This window comes from Mastigoproctus giganteus, chromosome 5, assembly GCF_048544385.1.
Source record: "Mastigoproctus giganteus isolate SK-2022 chromosome 5, ASM4854438v1, whole genome shotgun sequence".
Lineage (NCBI taxonomy): Eukaryota > Metazoa > Arthropoda > Arachnida > Uropygi > Thelyphonidae > Mastigoproctus > Mastigoproctus giganteus.
In genome coordinates, this window is record NC_143579.1 from 97,260,918 (window position 1) to 97,285,324 (window position 24,407).

Genomic DNA, 24,407 nt, shown 5'->3' on the forward strand with positions numbered 1-24,407 from the left:
GAACTGAAAATTACTTTGTGAATAATCAATTCCAAGTATCAAAAAGAATTAACTGTATTTCTGTTTAGGTATCAAAGTGAACTACTGCAAAAATAAAACTTTCACTAACTCAAAGCAAATACTTGAAAATACCTGAATATCAGAAAACACTGCATATCCTTTCCAGGAAAATCCAGGAAAAACATCTTCATCATATCCAAACCGAACTTGTGTGCTAGATGGAGTCCGTCCATCTTCTATTTCAAACTGATGTTGGTATAAAGTAGGAAAATAGTGAGTCTGAAGAGGTTTATCACAGCGACGACCATTTATTCGGGGTCTACAGGCACACTGACCAGACTGCTTGTCACATATTCTGTTTACAGATCCTCCAATGTCACAACCACAGTCTATAATAATCAACAAGAATGTTTAATCCTTTAACATATATTAGTTTGTATGTTGAAAAGGGTTATTAAATTTACCACATACTAAATCTGATAATAAGCAAAAAGAATTTCAGTCAGTTAAGCAAAGCTCAACTGGTTGAACATGCTTTTAATTTTATATGGGAGTGAATACCAGGATATTAGGAACTGCATACTGGATATACAGGAACTGAATACTGAATATACTGAACTGCAGCATTTTCTATTAAGCTATTATTTTGGCCTAAAGAATGCAACAAGTTTTCATCAATAATGAATATTAGAAGAGTACAAATTCTGTAATAATAACAGAGAAAATTTCTGTAATGAACTTGTGCTTGTGCTACTTCAAGCTTGGCACATGGTAAGGTGCCAAGCTTGAAGTAGCAAAAAGGAGGTTAATCCAAAAATAAATTATGTGTTCCTTGCTCAAAATTGAGTAACTTAACCATGACTGGTAAAAAAAAAAAAAAAAAGCCTTCATAATAAATTTCAAAGTTTTTTAATAAAATAATCTAAAATTCATCTTCTCATACTTATATATTAATATTTTTCTTACCTACACATCCAAATAAGTTATCTTCCTCAAGAAAATAAGTGCCATCTTTGCATTCCTGGCAAGTTCGAGAAGCAACGTTAGGTTTACACATGCACTGACCAGACACACCATCACAAACTCCTATACCTCCAACAGTTCCTGGCATGAAACAGTTACAGTCTAGATGGGAGAAATATCCAGTCATTAAAACAATAAAATGAATATCTGCACATATGAAAATTTTTATACGTAAAGACATATGATAAAACCTGTGAAAATTACCCTTTCTGTTAGTGACCAACTGTTTAATGCAACCACTTTTTATCAGTTCCTGGCAAAAAAAAAAAAGTAATCATATCTCCTAGTATGACCACTTCTGGTAAATTTAATAGCAAAACTACAAAAAATAATTAAACTTTGGGTAAAAGGGATAACGGAATATTCTAGATCACTAAAAACTCTGCCTAAGGTTTGGGCTTAAGATTGTGAAATTTAATGGATACTCAGAAATTTCTATTACCCTTCAACTAATGAATAAATGAAAAGGAAAAGAGAAATCACGAATTAAAATAAAGTTATCAAATTTTAATTTCAAATTAAAATTTATTCTAATCAATTTATTTTAATTTCAAATTAAAATTTATTCTAATCAATTTATTTTAATTAGATTTTAATTTTTTAAATTTTAAGATTTTCACAATTTTCCAAGTGAATTTTGAGTGTTGTAATGTTTGTCTCACTTAAGATGCTTATACTGAATGTAAAAATTTTTAATAAGAAGCAGAAAACAATCTTAAAAATAATCAGTTGATAATTAATAAATAATAGTTAGTTTTTAAAGCAAAAAACCATTGCGATACTAAATTGTACTTGAACAAAATTGTATTAATCTCAAATATGAAGAATTAAATCTGAAAACAGCAACAAAAAATTTTACCTTATTAGGAAATAATTAATGTACTGTCCAGTACACTTCACTCAACTAAGGGACCAAAATATGAGCTTCATATATTTGTGAGATCTGAACAGAAACTATTATGGGGATAAAAAAGCTCAAGCCACTAAATTATTTACTTTGATATAACTACCTTGTGAAGTTCAATTGCAAAAGAAAGCCCCCCAACCATAAAAGAAAATGAACCCATTCCTTAAAATAATGAGAAAAATTAGAAAGCAAACCATAATAATGAGCCTAGAACCATCCCTTACATATACACACAACACAAAAATCAGCTTCCTATGCAAATGCAAACCAAAACTGAAATAGAATATAATAAAAGCAAAGAAATGTAAAACATATGCAAACTGAAATAAAAATGCATATTTGAGATTAAAAACCATATAAAGTATTTGCTAGAAACACCTGATTAAAAATCCATACTACAGAACACTACCCTTTTAAAAATAATTCCCAGATGACAAAGGAACTGTTCACGAAAAAAAACTTATGCAGAACCAGCTCTAAAAACATACATCGAGCTCTTCAAACATTTTCTTCAGAGAGCAATAAACTAGGCACCTCCGTAGCCAGGTGGGAAGGAGCAGCAGTGCGTAGCACACGTTTCTTGATTAGACCGGGGTTCGAGCCCGTCACCACCAAATACGGAGGATGCGAAAGGTCAGGGAATGACCACCGCATATCCTGGAGCAATATGGCCTTAGTTGCTAATGCTCCTAAAAAAACCAAATAACAAACAAATAACAAACAATAAACTACAAATGAAGATCTCAATATTCTGTGCTTTGATTCTTTTTGTAGTTCCTATAAAAGTATAATTTCCAGTTAGTAACTATATTCTTCTCCTTTACAGAGGGCACTGAAGTGTGAGAGGTGAATGAAAATGGTAACTGTTAAGAGAATCAAATGCATGCAGTTATTGAAAACTTTGAAGTTGTACCCTGTAGCGTGAAGTCTGTTACCGTTTTGACACCTACAAATAAAGATACCATTCATGACCTGTTCATGCAAAGCCACTGAATAACAGGAAGCGCACCGAGACAACAATCAACATCTCCCACAAGCGAGGTCACAATATAGTGGTGAATGTTTTTGGAAGCACACCGAGACAACAATCAACATCTCCCACAAGCGAGGTCACAATATAGTGGTGAATGTTTTTGGAATTGAGGTTCTTCAAGGTGGGTCCCAAAAGCACTGAATACAAAGCGAAAGTGGTAAAGTGTGAGGTGTTGTCAAGAGATTTCACAGCATTTTGAAGCTGATGAAACTCAGTTCTGGGGGTAGTATGTCAATATGGATGAAACATGGGTGCACCCATTTCAAACCTGAAACTAAAGAACAATTGAAACAGTGGAAGCATCCTTCTTCCCTCTCACTCCTAAAAAGTTTTGAGCGCCGAAGTCAGCTGAGAAATCATGCCATCCGTCTTCTGGTATGCAGAAGGAGTGATTGTCATTGATTTCCTAGAACAAAGTGCTACTACCAATGCTGAGGTATTATTCTAACTTACTGAGATACTTGAACAAGGAATTGAAGCTCAAGAGGTGCGAGTAAGCCAAAGGAGCAACTTTGCATCAAGTCAATACACTGATACGCACAGTGTTTGTGACTCATAGCAACATATGACCGTGGGTTCAAGGTATTACAGCTGTTGTTGTCATTTGGTTTTTAGGAGCATTAGCAACTAAGGCCATATTGCTCCGGGAATATGCGGTGGTCATTAACTGACCTTTCCGTATCCTCCGTATTTGGTGGTGACGGGCTCAAACCCTGGTCTAATCAAGAATCGTGTGCTACACACTGCTGCTCCAGCCCACCTGGCTATGGAGGCGCCTATTATTACAGCATCCACCCTACTCATCAGATTTGGTTCCATTAGACTATATTCTATTTCCAAATCCCAAAAACAACTTGAAAGGACAACGCTGTAATGGATGCAGCCAACAAATGGTTTCAATCAAAATCTTCTGAATTTTGTTTGAGTGAGTTATGAAAACTAGTAGATCATGCCAGAAAGTGTGTTGATTTAAGGAGAGATTATGTCGAAAAATAAATGGGCTTTCACAACTTTCCTTCTATGAGAGGCTAGAAACTTTTCAACCCCCCCTTATGAGTAATAGAAAATGTCATTTTGATGTTGCAAATGGGAGAGGAAGACAATGACTGTAAAGTGGGCTATATCAGAGTGGGGGAAAAGAATGTAACAGGCTTAAGACAGAAAATGAAGTTAAGACAAAAGAAATAATGCCTTATTTCTTTTGAGTTGCTCTAATAGATCATAAGAAGGAAAATAAGAGACATTTTTAGTAAAACAACAACAAAAAAAAGATTTTGAGAAGAAAAGCCATAGTTTTTTAATCATATGTATCAAGTTACCAGTGTGTTACAGGTTGTGTGGTTACAAACTGGTGAAGTGAGGGAGATTTTTTGATTTTATTGTAGAAAACATGTTTTAATTCGATTCTTCTGCATTTATAGTATTCTTATTTGTTCTAGTGATCAAGGTTTCATTCGTTTCTAATATAAATTTTGAATTATTTTTGTCTGTTACATAGTTAGGAAAACTCAGATAATGACCTGTTTTCTGAAAGTGAGAAAATATTACTATTTTTTTCCAATATATTTCTAAACTGTTTTTGTCTTTTTGAAGTAGTAATCACAAATGATGCAAGATTATATATCATCAGCAAAAAAAAACCTACACAGTTCACCCATCTATACCCTCCAAAAATCTGTCCAGTTCTTTCTTGAATTTATTCAGCCTATTCACTTCCAACAACAACAGATAGCAGCCTGTTCCAACAAACAACCACATGCTGGCTGAAGGTAAACTTCTGCACATCTATCCTGCAACCATCCTTCCTCAACTTTACTTTATGCCAACTCATGTGTGTAGTCTCAGCAACTGAATGAATGCCATTAACATTCAGCTTACTCAATCATTCAAAGCTTTAAATACTTCAATCAGATCTCCCCATAGGTGCTTAGTCTTGAGACAAAACAAATTGCAGAACTGAAGGGAACAAAAGCACCCTTTTGTTCCCTTCTCCGAATTGGTTCCAGCAGATCTACATCCTTCCTAAAGTGGAGCCTCCAGACCTGTATGGAGTACAAGATGTGAACTAACCATAGCCTTATACAAAGGGTTAAGCACTTCCTTATCCCTACTAGCAAAGTTTCTGTATATCAGTGACAAATCTCCATGCGATGTCATGGCAGTATGCCTGCACTGCTCTGAGAATTTCGTGTATAACAACACAATTACCCCCCCAGGTCTTTATCATTATCAATTACTCTGAGTGTAGTACCAGAGAGTTGATAAGTGACTCTGGAGTTACTGCTAACCATGTGTAATGTTAAACTTCAACTGCCATTTCTCAACCCATCGACCCAACTTTCCTAGATCTTGCTGTAGCCCACCATGATGACTGTTGTTAACCACCCTGCAAACCTTTGTATCATCTGAAAACTTATACATTAATCATGATATATGCCTTTATCAATATCACTATTAAGTATTGAAAACAATAATGGGCCTAGCAATGAACCCTGGGGAACTCTACTAATAACATTAGTCCATGAAGAGCAATGCCCATTGATAACTACTCTCAGCCTTCTTCCACTTAACCATCCCTTCATCCATAGCAGTACCTTGCCCTTAATGCGACATTGCTCCAGTTTGTACTGCAGTCTTATGTGCAAGTATCAAAAGCATTCCTGAAATCCAAGTATATCCAAAGATAGAAGTCTGTTCCATCTTTTGTTGTGGAAGTTGATAGCCTAAATAAATTTAAGACTGAGCTGGACAGGCATTTAGAACAAATGGAGGGGTGAAATGGGAGTGTTTTTGGGTTTTTTTTTGGCTGATGCTGCATAAGCTTGCTTTCTTGCATCATATGCCTCTACTAATGCTAATACCCTACTATTCCACTGCACTACTTGTTATGTGCTATGATATTCGTGGCAAAACACCGATACAATAGCGGTACAAATAGTACCACAAAGTCACCAACTAAATTTAAAAATAAGCCAACGAAAGCGATCATACTATTTAAACTATTTGAAAAATACAATTTAATATGCTAATTAATCAACAGGACAGTAAATTTCCCATGAGCTCAAAATTCTGCATCCTGGCAATTATAATCTAATGGGTAAGGAAATACAGAAAAACACAAAAGTTTCAGTGTAGATACAATTCCATACCTCCTGGAAAAGTATACAGCATAGACAATATTCGTTTTTTTTTTTTTTTTTTGTTTTTTTTTTATCTGTAGGGTTAGGGTTCATAAGTTTTAACTTATTTTTTATTTTGTTGGGTGCACTGAAGCAAGTTTATAACATTTTTTTTTTTTTTTTTAATTTCTAAAAATATTTCTGAAAACGTATGATGAATGTAAGGTTTATACATAACTCATTAGCAATTTTAATACGTGGCCCAGATTATCACTGTAGTTTATAACTATTTTCAATGCAATATTTGGAACGAATGGAGGGATGAACTGGAAGGGTTTTTTTTTTTTTTTTTTTGGTGGATGCTGCATTGTATGCCTCTGCTAATGCTAAAGTAAGCTTATAAAGAATCAGCCAAAAAAAAAAAAAAAAAGAGAGAGAGAAGAAAAAAAAAAAAAAAAACACATTTCCATTTCATCTATCCATTCTCTCCAAAAGCCTGTCTAGTTCATCCTAGAATTTATTTAAGCTATCAATTTCCATAACAAAAGGAATTTCAGAAATCAACTGCTTACTGCCTAAAGGCACATTTCCGCACATATATTCTGCAATTGTTTTTCCTCAATTTGAATTTATGCCCCCCCCCCTCAAGTGCATAATCTAAACAAGAGAAAGAATCCTATCAGCAATGAGCTTGCTAAAACCATTCAAAGCCTCAATAAACACCTCAATCAGATCACCTCACAGGTGTCTAAGTCTCCAGATGCTGCAATTTAGAGAACTGAAGCATTCTTGGTAAGAGCACTGCCCTTTGCCCCCCCCACCAATCTCGTTACCTTTCTCTGTACTCATTCCAGCAGATCTACATATTTCCTAAAATGAGTTCTCCAGACCTGTATGTAGAACTCAAGGCGTGGTCTGACCACTGCCCTATACGAAGAAATAATCGTCTCCTTATCGCTGTTAGAAAAATTATGGAATATCATTGACAAAACACCATGAGCTGTCCTGACAGCCTGTCTGCTCTATTCAGAGAGCTTCATATATGACTGCACAATCGCCCTCAGGTCTTTAACATTCTCCACTTCCCTGAGTGCAGTACCACACAGTTGGTACATTATTCCGGTGTTACTGCTGCCCATAGGCAGTACTTTGGATTTGTCAATGTAAAGGTTCAGATGTCAATTTTCAGTTCAGATGTCAATTTTCAGCCCATCTGCCTAACTTTTCTAGATCCTGTTGCAGTAGCATACTGTCATTAACAACCTTGTCAACCTTTGTATCATCTTCAAACTTGGACATTAAGCCTGACATACCATCAATATCATTGATAAATAAATAAAACAACAATGGGCCTAACACCGAATCCTGGGGGACTCCACTAATAACATTAGTCCATGAAGAGCAGTGTTAACTGATTACCACTCTGTCTTCTCCCACTCAATCATCCATGTATCCACAGCAGTAACTTGCCCTTAATGCCACACTGCACCAATTTTTACAGCAGTCTTTTAGATATAACAATAACAAAAGCTTTCCTGAAATCCAAGTCCATGATATCAAAATTATTTTTTTTTACATCCAGTTCCTTTGTGACCACATTGTAGTATGCAATCAAATTTGTCAGACAAGATTTCCCTTTAACAAGCTCATGTTGTGTCTGAACTATAACTGCAGTCTTGTGTAGATGATCCTGCATTACTTCTTTAACCACATTATTTTGACTTCATTATTTTCCCCTGGAACAGAAATTAAACTAACAGGTCTGTAATTACTAGTGTCACCTTTCAATACCCTTTTTCGAATTGAGAACACATTCACACATCCACAATTCATGCCCCCCCCCGAATCGAAGAATGCTCTCATAATTATGGCTAAGGGTTTGTTTACATCCTTCGCTGCCTCTCTTAATATAATTGGATAGATCCCATCCACCCCAGATACCTTTCTTATGTTAAACTTAAATTCTCTTCCACTTTCTTCTCAGTTATTACAAAATCATTTATCTCTCTGTTAGAGTTTGATAAACTTCTGTCCTCCACTTCCCTAGAGAATTCCTCTTGTGTGAAGGTAAATGAAAAATACTCATTCAGTTTGTCAACTACCTAAGCAGGAACATCAGCAATTGAACCATCGATATCAAGTGGACTAATACGTGTCAAAGACGTCTTATAATCTGCCTTCACTTGCCTAACCTCCTTTGTGACTTGATTACAGACAAGCTTATATCTATGATAGGCTTCTGTGTCAGTTGATAATTTATATTCATCCCATGCATTTTTATTCTCTGCCACAAGTCTCATCAGTTCATCTGACATCCATATAGGCCTATAACTTGAACAATATTTCTAAAATCAGTATGAAAAGTCTAGTGGCTTCTATGATTAATTCCTTGAATGCTTCCCAATAGAATTTGCTGTTGTTGACAAAATCAGTTGTTTCCACTGTATAGAATTCAAAAACTGTCTGAGATCACTGTAGTCACCTTTAGAAAAGCAAAAACCGGTCCCTTTACTCCTGATGGTAGTTACACGTGTAAGTAAATCTCACATCAATACACTGTGATCACTTCCACCTAGTTGTTCCTTTATCTGCAGATTCTTAATGCATGAATAATCACTGCTGATAATCAGATCAAGAGTATTACTCCCTCTGGTTGCCTCTCGAACAAGCTGCTGTTCTACAGCAGCAGCCAATAAATCCACAAAAGTCTTGCTAGTGTGTGAGTAATCAAATCTTAAGAGTGTGTGTGTGTGTGTGTGTGTGTGTGTGTGTGTGTGTGTGTGTGTGTGTGTGTGTGTGTGTGTGTGTGTGTGTGTGTGTGTGTGTGTGTGTGTGTGTGTAGTCAATTGCATATGCAAAGTTTCATTAAAGTTTAAGGATGTTGCTAAATGTTTATACTTTTTACCTACATTAATTCTGAAGTATTACATAATTTTCTCCAACCATTGACTGTTTACTTATACATCTCTTCAAAATGTCTCAGGTTGAAAATAAATAAATTGTTTATTTGTTTGCAACATACATAAAATTGGAAGTTAATGATCATCTCATTATTGAAGAGAAAGCAACTTAACAGAATCAAATTATTTTTACAAAGGCTCACTTCAAAGAATGTTGAAATGTTTTTGTTCAAATTAATCAAAATTTGTAAACTGGTTAAAGTTCAATCTCACCCATAGTTATTGAGGCCACTTTAGATGTAGAAGGTTATAAACTAATGGATATCCAATTATAACCATCAATTTTACTAAATGTTTTGTTTCACTCTGGTAACTTTTTTGTAAATATGAATAGAAACAATATATTCAGTTACTTTCAATTAGAAAGTGTTTTATTCCATGCTTCTTTACATGTAATTATTACTTCCTGAAAGAACACTAAGATTCCACAGCATCTGGGTACTTAAAAAGTAAGCAAACCCTTAGCCATAATTATGAGAGCTTCCTTGGACTCAGGGGAGGTACCTATAGACTGGAGATGTGCAAATGTGACCCCAATTCACAAAGGAGGATCAAAGGCTGACACAAGTAATTATAGACCTGTCAGTTTAACTTCTGTTCCAGGAAAATTAATGGAGGCACCGGTTAAGGAAGCACTACAGGATCATCTAGACAAAATTTCAGTTATAGCTCGGACACAGCATGGTTTTGTTAAGGGGAAGTCTTGCCTGACCAATTTGATTGGATACTGTGATGCAGTCACAAAAAAACTGGATGCAGAGAATAACTTTGATATTATATACTTGGATCTTAGAAAGGCTTTTGATACTGTTGCACATGGAAGACTGCTGCACAAATTGGAGCAGTGTGGCATTGGAGGCAAATTGCTGCTATGGATAAAGGGGTGGTTGAGGGGGAGAAGACAGAGAGTGATAATCAATGGACACTGCTCATCGTGGACTAATGTTATTAGTGGAGTCCCTCAGGGTTCAATGTTGGGTCCATTATTGTTTTCTGTATTTAAAATAATATTGATGATGGTATACCAAGCTTAATGTCCAAGTTTGCAGACGATACAAAAGTTGGCAGGGTTGTTAAGGACACTACTGACGCTATGCTGCTGCAACAGGATCTGGAAAGGTTGAGCAGATGGGCTGAGAGGTGGCAAATGAAGTTTAACATTGACAAATGTAAAGTACTACATATGGGGAACAGCAACCCCAGAGCAACGTATCAACTCTGTGGTACTACACTGATAGTAGTAGAGACTGAAAAGGACCTGGGGGTAATTGTGCAGGCAGATATGTAGTTCTCTGAGCAGTGCAGACGGGCTGCAAGAGTAGCTCATGATGTCTTATCAATGATATACGGGAATTTTTCTAGCAGGGATAAGGAGGTGATTATTCCCTTGTATAAGGCAATGGTCAGGCCACACCTTGAGTATACAGGTCTGGAGGCCTCATTTCAAGAAGGATGTAGAGCTGCTGGAACGAGTACAGAGAAGGGCAACAAGGTTAGTGAAGGGAACAAAGGGTTTCTCTTACGAAGAAAGGCTTAAGCTTTGCAAATTACACTGTCTGGAGACTAGGCACCGGTGAGGTGATCTGATAGAGGTGTATAAAGGCTTGAATGGTTTGAGCATGCTCAATGCTGAGCATGCTTGAGCATACGCCCTCTCAGGTGATTATTCTGAGCAAGAGGCAGTATCCCATCAGCATTGAGTATGCTCAAACCATTCAAGGCTTTGTACACCTCTATCAGATCACCTCGCCGTTGCCTAGTCTCCAAACACTGTAATTTGCAAAACTTAAGCCTTTCTTCGTAAAAGCAACCCTCCATTCCGTTCACTAACCTTGTTGCCCTTCTCTATACTCCTTCCAGCAGCTCTACATCCTTCTTGAAATGAGGCCTCCAGACCTGTATACAGTACTCAAGGTGCGGCCTGACCATTGCCTTATACATGGGAATAATCACCTCCCTATCCCTGCTAGAAAAATTCCTGTATATCATTGATAAGACACCATGAGCTACTCTTGCAGCCCGTCTGCACTGCTCAGAGAACTTCATATCTGCCTTCACAATTACCCCCAGGTCCTTTTCATTCACTACCACTGTCAGTATAGTACCACAGAGTTGATACGTTGCTCTGGGGTTGCTGTTTCCCATATTTAGTACTTTACATTTGTCAATGTTAAACTTCATTTGTCACCTCTCAGCCCATGTGCTCAACCTTTCCAGATCCTGTTGCAGCAGCATAGCATCAGTAGCATCCTTAACAACCCTGCCAACCTTTGTATCGTCTGCAAACTTGGACATTAAGCTTGATATACCATCATCAATATTATTTATAAATACAGAAAACAACAATGGACCCAACACTGACCCCTGAGGGACTCCACTAATAACATTAGTCCACAATGAGCAGTCCATTGATTACCACTCTCTGTCTTCTGCCACTCAACCATCCCTTTATCCATAGCAACAATTTGCCACCAATGCCACACTGCTCCAATTTGTGCAGCAGTCTTCCATGTGCAACAGTATCAAAAGCCTTTCTAAAATCCAAATATATAATATCAAAGTTATTCCCTGCACCCAATTCTTTTGTAACTACATCATAGTATCCAATCAAATTGGTCAGGCAAGACCTTCCCTTAAGAAAACCATGCTGTGTCTGAGCTATAACTGAATTCTTGTCATGATGATCCTACAGTGCTTCTTTAACCAGTGCTTCCATTAATTTTCCTGGAACAGAAGTTAAACTCACAGGTCTATAATTACTTGTGTCAGCCTTTGATCCTCCTTTGTGAATTGGGGTTACATTTGCACATATCCAGTCTGTGGGTACCTCCCCTGAGTCCAAGGAAGCTCTCATAATTATGGCTAATGGATTGCTTACTTCCTTTGCTGTCTCCTTTAATATAACTGGATAGATCCCATCCACCCCAGGTGCCTTTCTTGTATTTATCTTCAACAATTTCTCCTCCACTTTACTCTCATTTATTACAAGATCATCTAGCTCACTGCCAGTGTTTACTTCATCTATGGCATTCCCTTTCCTGAATAACTCCTCATGTGTGAATGTAGATGCAAAATATTGATTTAGTTTGTTAGCTACCTGAGCAGGATGATGAACAGTTGAACCATCGATATCAAGTGGACCAATCTGATTCATCCCCTTCCTTTTAGAGTTTACATAAGTAAAGAACTCCTTGCTGTTTTTCTTTGCATCCCTTGCCAAAGATTTTTTCGTAATCTGCCTTCGCCTGCCTAACCTCCTTTGTAACTTGGTTACAGATCAACTTATATCTATCATAGGCTTCTGTGTCACACGTTAATTTATATGTATCCCATGCATTTTTCTTCTCTGCCAGATGTCTCATTAGTTCATCTGACATCCATTTAGGCCTGAACCTTGAACAAGCTCTGGCATTCATGCGGACAGCTGAGAGTTTGATGGTCCCTCAATTTAAATCCTTCGAGGGCATCCTCCATGTCCTTCAAGTTCTCATATAGGCCCATAACAATGCTGAGTTGGCAACTGATTTCCTCATACTCCTTACATCACCCACACACAGACATTCCCTTTGGTAATATCATGTCCAGTTTCTGATTGCTCCACAAACATCAAACAAGCAGTGCATTTCAAAAGGCTGTGATTCAGAGGATAACCACCCTCCTGCCCTCAGTTCCCCCCTGAGCCACAGCATCCGATTAGTTTGATCCTTTTGCTTTGCTGCTCTGGTCTGAGTCTTGATTTCTATTCAATTTGAAATAAAATTCCAATACAAAATATAACCCTAAACTTATATCCCAATGCAGTTATAACACTATATATATGTATTTCAGTATCGAATATTATCTCCGAGTTGTACTATATGACTTTCTTATCTCCTCTCAAGTTATATGTATTAATTTATAATGATGTTACATTTGTAAAAACTAGGCTGTTATGTGTATTTAGTTAAAAAAGTACAATTTTAATTGACAATGAAATTTAATAAGATTAGTATATTTTACTGATTAATTGATACTACTATACTCGCTATCTAGATTCCGGTAAACATTATGCTATCTAGTCTATACGTTGTATAGATATAACAATGGTGGCAATTTACAAACCATAAATCTACAGACACGAGGTATTAATTATTTTCAAAATTGCACTATCTAAATTCAAAAAAAACCACGGAGCTCGACTAGGTCTATAAGCTACTTACAGAAAATAATTTAATCTAACAATTAAGTCACTAAACCAGCTAAATATAATTAAAAACTTAGTGTTCGCGGGAGTTGCAAAACTTGTCCAACACATGGATTAGATACCCTTACCAATACTAAGAAAAATCTCTATCCAGGTTCAAATTAAACTAAAGTATTTGTTACTAGGAATATAAAGTAACTCTAGAAAATAAATTAATATGCTAATTTAAGTCTATAAAAAAGCAAAAATTTAAGAAGACATCTCTATTAGCTGGAGCAGTAAAAACTTCGCCTGTTCACATGATGATATTCAGTTTGCGGTTCAGTTTGCTTTTAATCGAGCAACTCAAAATTTTTGGTTTCAGCTAGTGCAGTAAGTGAAAACCTAGAAATTCTGGGCACAATAAAATTCCAAAAGTCATTTGCCCCAGTCACTTCAATAAAATAAAAATGGTAATAGTGACAGTGGTTAAAAAAATGTAATATATTCATGGATGACCTAAGAGCTGTTTGTTGAATGGAAGAAAGATGTTATTATAATGAGAAATGGCTCAGTGATTCATAATAACTGCCCTATCCATTTAATGGTTGACTACATGTTTGATCAATTGTCAAATGGTGCAATATGGCCTAAGTATCTAGTGTGCTAGAAACAACAACAATTGTCAAATGCAATACTGAAGTTTTTACCTCTGAATGCTACTTCCATTATGCATCCCTTGATGAAATAAAAGATTTTTATAGAAAGTGTGCTTTAACTATATTATCCAAATGAGAACCAAATTTTAATTAATTATAATTCCACATTCTATAGGAAAATAATAAATCGCTAATGAATAATAAATGTAATAATTATAAATTAAATTAAGTAAAATAAAAATGATAACTAAAAAACAATAAATAAATTTCCCAACTTGGAACAAATGTGAATCCATTTTTTAGTTAATACTTATTGCTAGATATTTTTGTATAGATTACCTTTGAGCAATCAGATAACTCGTTTTCGACAACTTATTTTGGCTTTGAAAATATTTTCTCAAACATACAAAATATTTGTAGCTTGGGAAAAGTCATCCATATGCTTCAGAAAACAAAATTTTCTCAAGCATAAGGATGACTAGGCCATAATTTTGATTTTTTTTTTTTTTTTACATATATATATATATATATATATATATATATGTCCAAATTATATAAGTTATAGTGTAATGTAAGTAAATCCATAGTTTGAAAATCGATGTAACCACAAGCCAACCATACCTCCAGTATACATGAAAAATTACATGAAAAATTATTATATGAAATTTATAATATTAGGTTAATCATCATAATAAGCCTTACATGGGAACATATTTTGCAAGAGACTTTGTCGAGGGCTAAACCCCTACAAAATGTTAACAAAAATGACATTGAACTGCAGCACTTCCAAATACATAGCTTCGATAATATTACTATCACTATACTAGAAATTGAAAATAATCACAGCATTAGGTTATATCGTGAAAACTGCTATATACTTAAATATAAAACCCTTTACCCATATGGTCTCAATAGCTTGTTTAACGGATGTAATTATAACATTGGTAGTTTAGATACATGTGTATATAAGCTATTTCGTATGGCAAACAGATCACATTATAAATTGCCACGTAGCAAGAAAAAGAGCAAAGTTGATAACAATACTGGTAACGGCAATCCTATACACACTAAGCATACTTTAGGCAGTTTTGCTGAAGTACTGGATGCATGGGATGAACCTAATATAAATATAAAACGCATACATGATATAGTATTTGGACTCAAGCATAGCAAGCTTAAAGCCTTAGAAAAAATTAACCGGACATATCTACACCGTAACCAGCATCTAGACCACTTACTCAAGGATATCTTTAAATATCGGCTGGATAATAAACCTGTTATTGATAACATCTATATTAATATTAAATTCAGCAATATTATATTTGACAGCTTTCTGTTCAAGGATATCTTAAATAAACATATAAAGGATTTCCCACTCAAAAATAAGAATATAGTAACTAGGTTCAGTTACAATAAACCTTTTGGACTTACGGCTTGTAACTATAAACAGCTAGCAAGCAACTTAGATAACTTCTACAAGGAGGCTATTTGCCACTGCCACTTGCCACAATACCAGGATTATGTAGATATGCATCATAAGCATGTAATTACAGGTGATCTTAATTTAGTTCAGCACCAGGAATTGAGAACAGTACTTTCCCATGGTTTTAAATACAGACCTAATACTAGTCCTAATGCCAACTATATTACCAAACAATTACACTCTGACCTTATGCAATTTTGCATTAAACTTGCATATAAGTATAATTTACCACTAGAGGCCTTCTATAATTGGCTAGTACTTACCATCAGCGAACTTAATCAACATATATATAGGAAGATTGCACATAGGAAGCAACATACCTACAGAGATAGCAAAAGATTTAACATGCAGTTAATCAAACGACAATTAAAGGATTTACAGGAGGTATTTATCATAACTACTATAGATAAGGCCGCCAATAACTATAGTTTCATCTGCAAAAAATTCTACGCCTCACTGTTATACAATGAACTACATAGCAGTGCTACATACACTAGATCAAACAGTAAATTTGGTACTATTACCAAGAAGATACTAGCTATGAATAAAAAGTTAAAACTTAATAACTACAACACTAGTTTTCCTTTTTTGTATGGTATACCTAAGTTTCACAAATCGCCTATCAGTTTCAGATTTATAACCTCATGTAGAAATAGCTTCTCAAAGGTCCCGCATTGTAAGCTTGTAGAACTGCTTAGGATTATCTTCAATGCTATAAATTTCACTAGAATTATTAGTAATAATAGACCTATTTTAACCTTTATAAAGAACAATAAGCATAACATCAAACACATAAATACATATGATTTCAAAAACTTATTCACTAGCATCCCGCATGATAGTTTAAAATTGGTTTTAAATAATTATTTCACAGAATATAGCGAAATTCTACCCTGCCAACGTAATTACTGGGATAACCTACTCAACTTATGTATTTCCAACAGCTATATTTATAATGGTAGCAATATTTTCATACAGCATACTGGCATAGCTATGGGGGCAAGTAGCTCGTGTCTTATGGCCAATCTATATCTACACCATTTTAAAAATAACTTCAATAAAGATATTAATATGTTCAGATATATAGATGACTTAATAGTGTTCAACTATACTAACTTTCATGCAGAAGCAGTTAAGCACTACCCGCAGGATTTGGTTCTAGAAGTCACTACCAGTGTGACTCTGGTAAAGCTGCATATCTGGATATAGACATTCATATTAAGAACAATAACCTAACTACCAAGGTATTTGACAAACGCAAAGAATTTAATTTCAAAACTATAGACCTAACCAGTTGGGGTACAAATATCTCAATACGTATCCTTAAAAACATAATAGTGACACAAGGTATCAGAAGATTATATATCTGTAATAATAAAAGTGATGTTATAGACGCACTGATAGATCTTAAGCACAATTTATTAGATAACGGTTTCCCACATAACTTCATTTTGAAACATATTAGTACGGCTTTGTCAATAGCCCAAAAACAATACCACGATGATCTAAACCAGTTGGATACTATGGATGCTATTAGGCATAATTAATATGGAATTACACGTAAGGGGATTAGTTTCTCGGTTTTAAAGGAATTATTTTCTGGTATAATTTAGCTTTTTTAAAAAGAAGTATAGATTTTTATACATCAGTATCTATAGATTTTTATACATCAGTATCTATGGAGCGAGCGGTTTACTAATTAGCCTTTGTATATATATGTACATACTAGGTACTGTTGCATAAACACGCTATATATGGCTTACGCCTTAGAAAAGTGGTACCTATATGTGTTTTTGCAGTAGGAATTAATTCATTTTTTACTAAGACGTCTCTTAGACATCTGAGAATTATTGGTTTTGTTTTCTCTACTACAGAGGGCGCTTTCATACTTATAGGTCATCCCTAACTTGGCTATTATTGGACAAATCTTAAGTGGCGCTGTATATGCGGCAGTTATAAACGTCTTGTGCGTTTGCTGCAGGCGTTTAGTTTTTTTCCCGCCTCTGGCTTACGGTAATGTATGTATGTAGATTCTTGGACGGGAACATACCGGTTATACGGTATTCCCTCCTCCTTTGTTGTTTAAGGACTTTCCCTCCTTTGTTGTCTAAAGCTTTATATAATGTTGGCCACTACCTAATTTTTGAAGTTAAATTTATAGAAAATTTGCTTAGGAATTAGCCATTCCTTTTTTCCTGTTGCTTTTTGCATTCTTTGATATATTTGACCAGCTATTACCTCTTAACCAGGATCCCTACTTTTAGGGTCGGGAATTTACACTCCCGGTTAATCCGATGTAAAAATCGATAAATTGCTTTTTCTTTTCTTTTCTGTTTTACTTTTATCTATCCTCTCGCCTTAATTTTTCATATCTCACGAACTATTAGAGTAATTCGAGGGGGAGTGAGGTACTATTGCTTTAACTACTCTGCTTTCCGTTCGCCTTTAGTTAGCTAATTTAGCCATTTTTTCTGCAAATTGTTCAGCAAATAATAATAATTTCTCAGTTGGGCTTATAATGTTGCGGCTATCGGTCGGGCTAAATATCATCCAGGCTGTATTATTACAAAATTTTGGTTAGACATTTCCCATTCTGTACGGCTATATTTATACTTATTTATGTAAGCACTATAACCTAATTTTAAATTAGTTGAATTATCCATTATTATGGATATTGGATTTGGTATACAGGCAGATGATAACAGAAACCGATGGCTCAGTCTAACATGGGTTTTTATTTTGTAGGGGTTTAGCCCTCGACAAAGTCTCTTGCAAAATATGTTCCCATGTAAGGCTTATTATGATGATTAACCTAATATTATAATTTTCATATAATAATTTTTCATGTAATTTTTCATGTATACTGGAGGTATGGTTGGCTTGTGGTTACATCGATTTTCAAACTATGGATTTACTTAACACTATAACTTATATAATTTGGACATACCTAACGTCCGATGTAATGTTCTATCATTTGATGGCATTAATCGGTTAGTTCCATAAGTAACACTTAATAGGTTTATATTTGGTAACACAGTAAAAGGTTTTATATATATATTTTGCAATTTAACTCTGGAATATTTGGATGCTATATATATATATATATATATATAATGCAAAAAAAAAAAAAAACAATTTTGGTGCAAACAATGTATCTTGTAACAAAAAAATTGTAGTGTAAGATGATGCAGTAGTCAAATTGTATAAAATAAATAACTTTAAGGTTCCAATCACATAGATTAGCCTAATTTTGTACACTTAACTAAGCATTCAGAAAATCAATAGCATCATTTGGAAACACAATAGCCATCATATAATCTAGGAATATCTTAGTACTATTATACTCGTAGGCTCACCTAGACAAGACTGAAGTAATAATTCAGACATAGCATGGGTTTGTTAAGGGAAAGTCATGTCTGACAAATTTGATTGGATACTATGATGTGGTTACAATGGAACTGGATGCAAAAAATTATTTTGATATCATATACTTGGATTTCAGGAAAACCTTTGATAATGTTGCGCATGAAAGACTATGTACAAATTGGTGCAGTATGGTATTAAGGGCAAGTTGCGACAATGGATAAAAGGGTGGTTGAGTGGGAGAAGACAGAGTAGTAATCAATGGATGCTGCTCTTCATGTACTAATGTTATTAATGGAGTCCCCCAGGGTTCAGTGTTGGGCCCACTGTTGTTTTGTATATTTATCAATGATATTAATGAAGGTATACCAGGCTTAATATCCAAGTTTGCAGATGGTACTAAGGTTGGCAGGGTTGTTAATGACAGTAATGGCAGTGTGCTACTGCAACAGGATCTAAAAAATTTGAGCAGATGGGCTGATAAATGGCAACTGAAGTTTAACATTGACAAATGCCAAGTACTGCATACCGGTAGAAGTAACCCTAGAGAAACTTACAACTATGTGGTACGCCACTTAGGGTGGTAGAAAATGAAAAAGATCTGGGAGTAATTGTGCAATCAGATATGAAATTTTCTGAGCAGTGCAGACAGGCTGCCAGAATAGGTCATGGGGTGTCATCAATGATATAGAGGAATTTTGCTAGTAGGGAAAAGGAGGTAATTATTTCTTTGTATAAGGCAATGGTCAGGCCACCACACCTTGAGTACTGCATACAGGTCTGGAGGCTTCATTTTAGGAAGGATGTAGAGTTGCTTGAGCAAGTACAGAGAAGGTCTACAAGATTGGTGAGGGGAACGAATGGGTCCTCTTACCAAGAAAGGCTTAAGCTCTGCAAATTGCAGCATCTGGAGACTAGGCACTGTGAGGTGATCAGATTGAGGTGTATAAGGCCTTGAATGGGTTGAGCAGGCTCAATGCTGATGGGATTCTTCCTCTTGCTCAGGTTAAGAACCAGCGGGAACGCATTGTAAAATAGATGTGTGGAAATTTGTCTTTAGCCAGCGGGTAGTTGATTGCTGGAACAAACTTCCATCTGTCGTTGTGGAAGTTGATAGCTTAAATAAATTCAAGGAGGAACTGGGCAAACTTTTTTTCTCTTTTTTTTTTGGCTGAAGCTACCTAAGCTTGATTTCTTGCATCACATGCCTTAACTACTACTACTCTTATCCCTTAGTTTGTATGTGATTTTTAAATTAAATTTAGACTAAAATAATGCCTCAAACATGAGCAGCAAAACAAAAAGCTCAAAGTAGTGGGAATGCTTTGACTCAGAAGAGAACTATTGATAGAAGTTCTCTGGTGAATCAGAGCTATATACAATGTGCTACTTGCCATCATTTTGCCAAGTTATACATACTGGGATAAGAATAAGGCTAAAGAGGATGTTTTTGTGTGCTTTCATTGAAGAGAGTGTGATCAGATTAACCACCATTTGAGCATTCTGATAAGCTTAAATGAGAGCTTGAGGAACAGGTTGGTGTTCTTAAAGGAATTAAAGAGGGCCCATTAAGTAGCACTCAGCTGTACCACAATGGTACAGATTAAACTCGCGCAACACAACAACATCCTACATGGCAGAAAGTGCTGGTGCCATAGAAAGCAGTTACTGCTGGTGACTCAACTGTCAGGAAAACAGGAAAAATATTTTAAAAAAAGTATAGGTGGAATGGGGGTCATGGTATGTCTTCCAAGGTAAAAGCTGATGACATTTTTAGACAAACCAGCAAATCTCCTTTCATATAGTCCCCAAGCATCCCGTATTTTTTCCAGCCGTTTTTCAATCTCGTATTATTCTCTTGTATCTGGCAATTGAGAAAAGATAGAATTTGTCCCAGATACGTGAACTGATTAACAAATTCAAGAATTTGTCCCAGATACGTGAACTGATTAACAAATTCAAGAGGTATCCCAATATAAATCTCGATTTATATTGGGATACTGTTGGCAGTTTGTCATAACTTTTGTTTTTTGTCTAAGCCAGCAGTTGCACTTTCCTTCCTTAATTCATCTAACATTTCCTGTGTGCCTTCTGAGAACAAAACAATATCATCGGCAAATCTTAGATGGCTCAGTTTCTTTCCCAAGATATTTATTCCTCTGCTTTCCCAGTTTAGGTTTCTGAAGATATATTCTAATGTAGCTGTAAACAATTTTGGTGAAATTGGGTCACTTTGTTTAACCCCTCTCTTAGTCTGGAATTTCTCTCCCAATCTATCCAATTTTATATGTGCTGAGTTGTTCTTACAGATCAGATGTAGTAATGTTGATATATTCTGTGGGTACCCTGTTTATGTAGGTCCTCGAAGAGTACTCTGTGGTTCACAGAGTCAAAAGCTTTAGTGTAATCATTAAAGGCCAGGTAAAGTATCTTGTTGTATTCCTGGTACTTCTCTATTATTTGATTTAAAGTGTGTGGTGGTCAGTCACTAAAAAGCCCATTCTGAATCTAGCCTGTTCCTAGGTTGATTCTCATCCAGCAAATGGGAAATTCGTTCTTGAATTATTTTGATAAATAATTTATAATTTTGTGAAATCAGGCTTAGAAAGTGGTAATTGGCAATATCTGATTTACTGCCTTTCTTGTGGAGAAGTATTATGTGAGACATTAGCCACTGTGTTGGCAGAATATTTGTTTGCAGTATTTTATTATAAAAAAAGTAAAGTATTACTTTATATCCTAATTTTATCATTTTATCAATGTAATTCCATCTGGACCTGGACTTTTATTATTTTTTAAATTCTTTAGTGAATGCTGTATTTCCATCTGTTAGAACTTCAATAGCTCTTGGTAGAACTTCAATAGGTCTTGCTTCTTTTGTCTGAAAATTTTTGTGGATATCAACCTCAACACTGAGGGTCTCATCACTGTACAGTTTCTTGTAAAATTTCATAGCCATTTTCGTCTTGTAGACATTGAATCCATCTTTTGCCTCGTTCTGCACCTCTTAGTGGCCATTTTGTTGATGCATTGGTTTCAAATGCCTCTCTTTCAGCATTTCTTCTGCATATAAAGTTCCTTATAGTTCTTTTGGTTTGTTTGTCCATTTCAATATATTCTATTTTCTGTCTCATATTCAAAAATCTGTTTGTCTTGAGGATTTCTCTTTTCTTGATTGTATCTCTAATATCTTGTGGTAGTTTGATAGCATTATTTGACTTTTTCAGTTTTCCTGAAGTTTGCACTACTGCTTCATCTATCTTGTTACCCAACTCTTGGACTCCAAGATCACCCAAAGAGGAAGGTGGGGTGAATCTGTTGCTCAGCATTAGAAGATAGTCTTCTTGGTTATCACTAAGATGGATGGTACTTGTTTTTCTGTCATTAAACCTTTCGTTTCTTAGAAGCTTTGTATTCAGTCATAGTGTAACTCTTGTTATTACACGATGATTGGTGCTAAATTGAAATTGGTTTATGACTTCCTGATTTACGAATATGCTCCGATCAGCAGCTAATACATAATCAATTTAATTTTTTAATTTACCATCAGGTGATAGCCATGTCATGTCCATTTATTCTCTTCTTGTAGTAAGCGTTCACCACCAACAGATTCTGTCTTAATTCAAAGTGTATCATTCTATCCCCCTATCATTTCTTGTTGAATCATCATTCTTTTACCAGAGCTGCCAAAATTTTATGGACCTGACTCTGATTCAGGTTCGTTCGGAAAAGGAGTCTCCAAAAGATTCAGAACCCAGAACAAATACAGATCCACACTTTTAAACTCTTGATACTGCAAAGCCGCATCTAATCACTCAAGCAGAATTGAACGATTAGGTCACAGATTTGGACATCTTCAAAACCAAAGCTGAATTACTAGAATCACAGCTTCAGCAGTTTGTTTGTTTGTTTTTTTGGTTTTTAGGAGCATTAGCAACTAAGGCCATATTGCTCCAGGGATATGCGGTGGTCATTCCTTGACCTTTCCGCATCCTCCGTATTTGGAGGCCATGGGCTCGAACCCCGGTCTAATCAAGAAGCGTGTGCTACGCACTGCTGCTCCTGCTCATCTGGCTACGGAGTCGCGCTTCAGCAGTAGCATCTTCTTGAAAAGGGTGACAAGGTGTCTTTTTATAGGAAGAGGAAACCTAATTTAATGACCTATTACTCCACAGATGGTGCTTTGGTTTATTGCAACAATATCCAGGAATTAATGAAAGAGTTACATCTGGAGCACATTTCCGAACAGTGGAGGCTTTTCACTGATTCATCCAAGGTCACTTTTTACTCCCTAATGGAAATAAGTATTCATCTATACCAGGGTTTCTCAACCTATGGGCCGCGTTAAATTTTTAATAGGTCGCGAAATGATAGCTGCTACCTTTTGCCAAAGCGAGAAGCCCAGAGCACATGATACAAATTGTATCGTGCCAGATCATCATCCTTTTGCTTCATCCATTGATATTTGATCTGATGACGGAAAGACAAATTAATTTTCTGACCTAAAAGTTTAAAACTGAAGTGAAATGGTCTCAGCGTGAAACAAACGATGTGATCACGACCAGTTCAAACAGTTCAAAGGTAAGAATTATTTTTTATGTACGTGTTTATTTACTTTACCATCCTGTTATGAAGTTAGTGTGATACACTGCCCGCGGTCCATTGCGATATGCATTCAATGATATTAGCGTATTTTGTATTTCACTGAGATTCGGTAATATTAAATTTCTAGTTTTTCGTTTTTCAAATTTTCATTTGGCTCTTAAATTAATATTTTTATTTCGTTGTATGTGATTAATTCATCGCAATGAAAACTTTTAGTAAATTTTCAATAGGAAACAATTTGAAATTCTTTTTAAGTTTTGTCCTTTTTTTTTTTTTTTTTTTTTTACTTAGATTATATCCCTTGTTTAATAATGAGTAAACAAGTAAAATTATCTCATTTTTTGGAATAAAAGAAAAAGAAAATTCTCAAGAAACTAATTTGTATAATAAAAATGCAGAAATGTCTAGTACTTCAAGCGAACCAGTAGCAAAAAAAGCAAAACGAGACAAGCGTTTTATTTATAATTATCAAGAGAAATATATTAATCATGGTTTCACCTTCATAAAAGAAAATGGAACAGATTTACCACAATGTGTTATCTGTGGAAATATATTGGCCAACTCTTCATTCAAAATTAATAAACTATTAAGACATTTGGAAACAAATCATAGCCAATATAAACCCACGGATTTCTTTTTAAGAAAATGTGATGAATTAAAAACAACTAGATCCAATTTGACAAAATTTGTTACGGACAAAAAATTCTTGAAATGTTCTTATTTGACAGCCTATCACATTGCTAAATGCAAGAAAGCATATACCATTGGAGAAATGTTATTAAAGCCTTGCATGAAAGACATTTGTAGTGAATTATTTGGCAATGAATATGGAGCAAAAATAAATTGCATTCCCATGTCAAACGACACTATAAATCGATGGATAAGCGATTTGTCTGATGACCTTGAATATACAGTTGATGGGAAAAAATACAAAAATCCCAGTATTATGAAATTCAATTAGACGAATCGACAGACGTATCAAATGGTGCAATAATATTGGTTTACACATAAAGATATACAGGAAGAATTACTATGTTCTTTGGAATTAGCATCTTCAGCCACGTCAGAAGAAATTTTTAAAAACATCAATTCG

General features: G+C 35.3%; 1 protein-coding gene across 1 annotated transcript in view; it reads right to left on the bottom strand.

Moving 5' to 3' along the window:
• LanA (laminin subunit alpha) overlaps positions 1–24,407 on the bottom strand; it is a 1,178,005-nt gene that overhangs the window by 865,047 nt on the left and 288,551 nt on the right. The window contains exons 12-13 of the mRNA XM_090374120.1: positions 967–1,125; positions 133–389 (exon numbers count right to left, since the gene is read on the bottom strand). Of these exons, the coding sequence (XP_090230246.1) occupies positions 133–389; positions 967–1,125 (416 nt within the window). The remainder of the gene's footprint in view (positions 1–132; positions 390–966; positions 1,126–24,407) is intronic.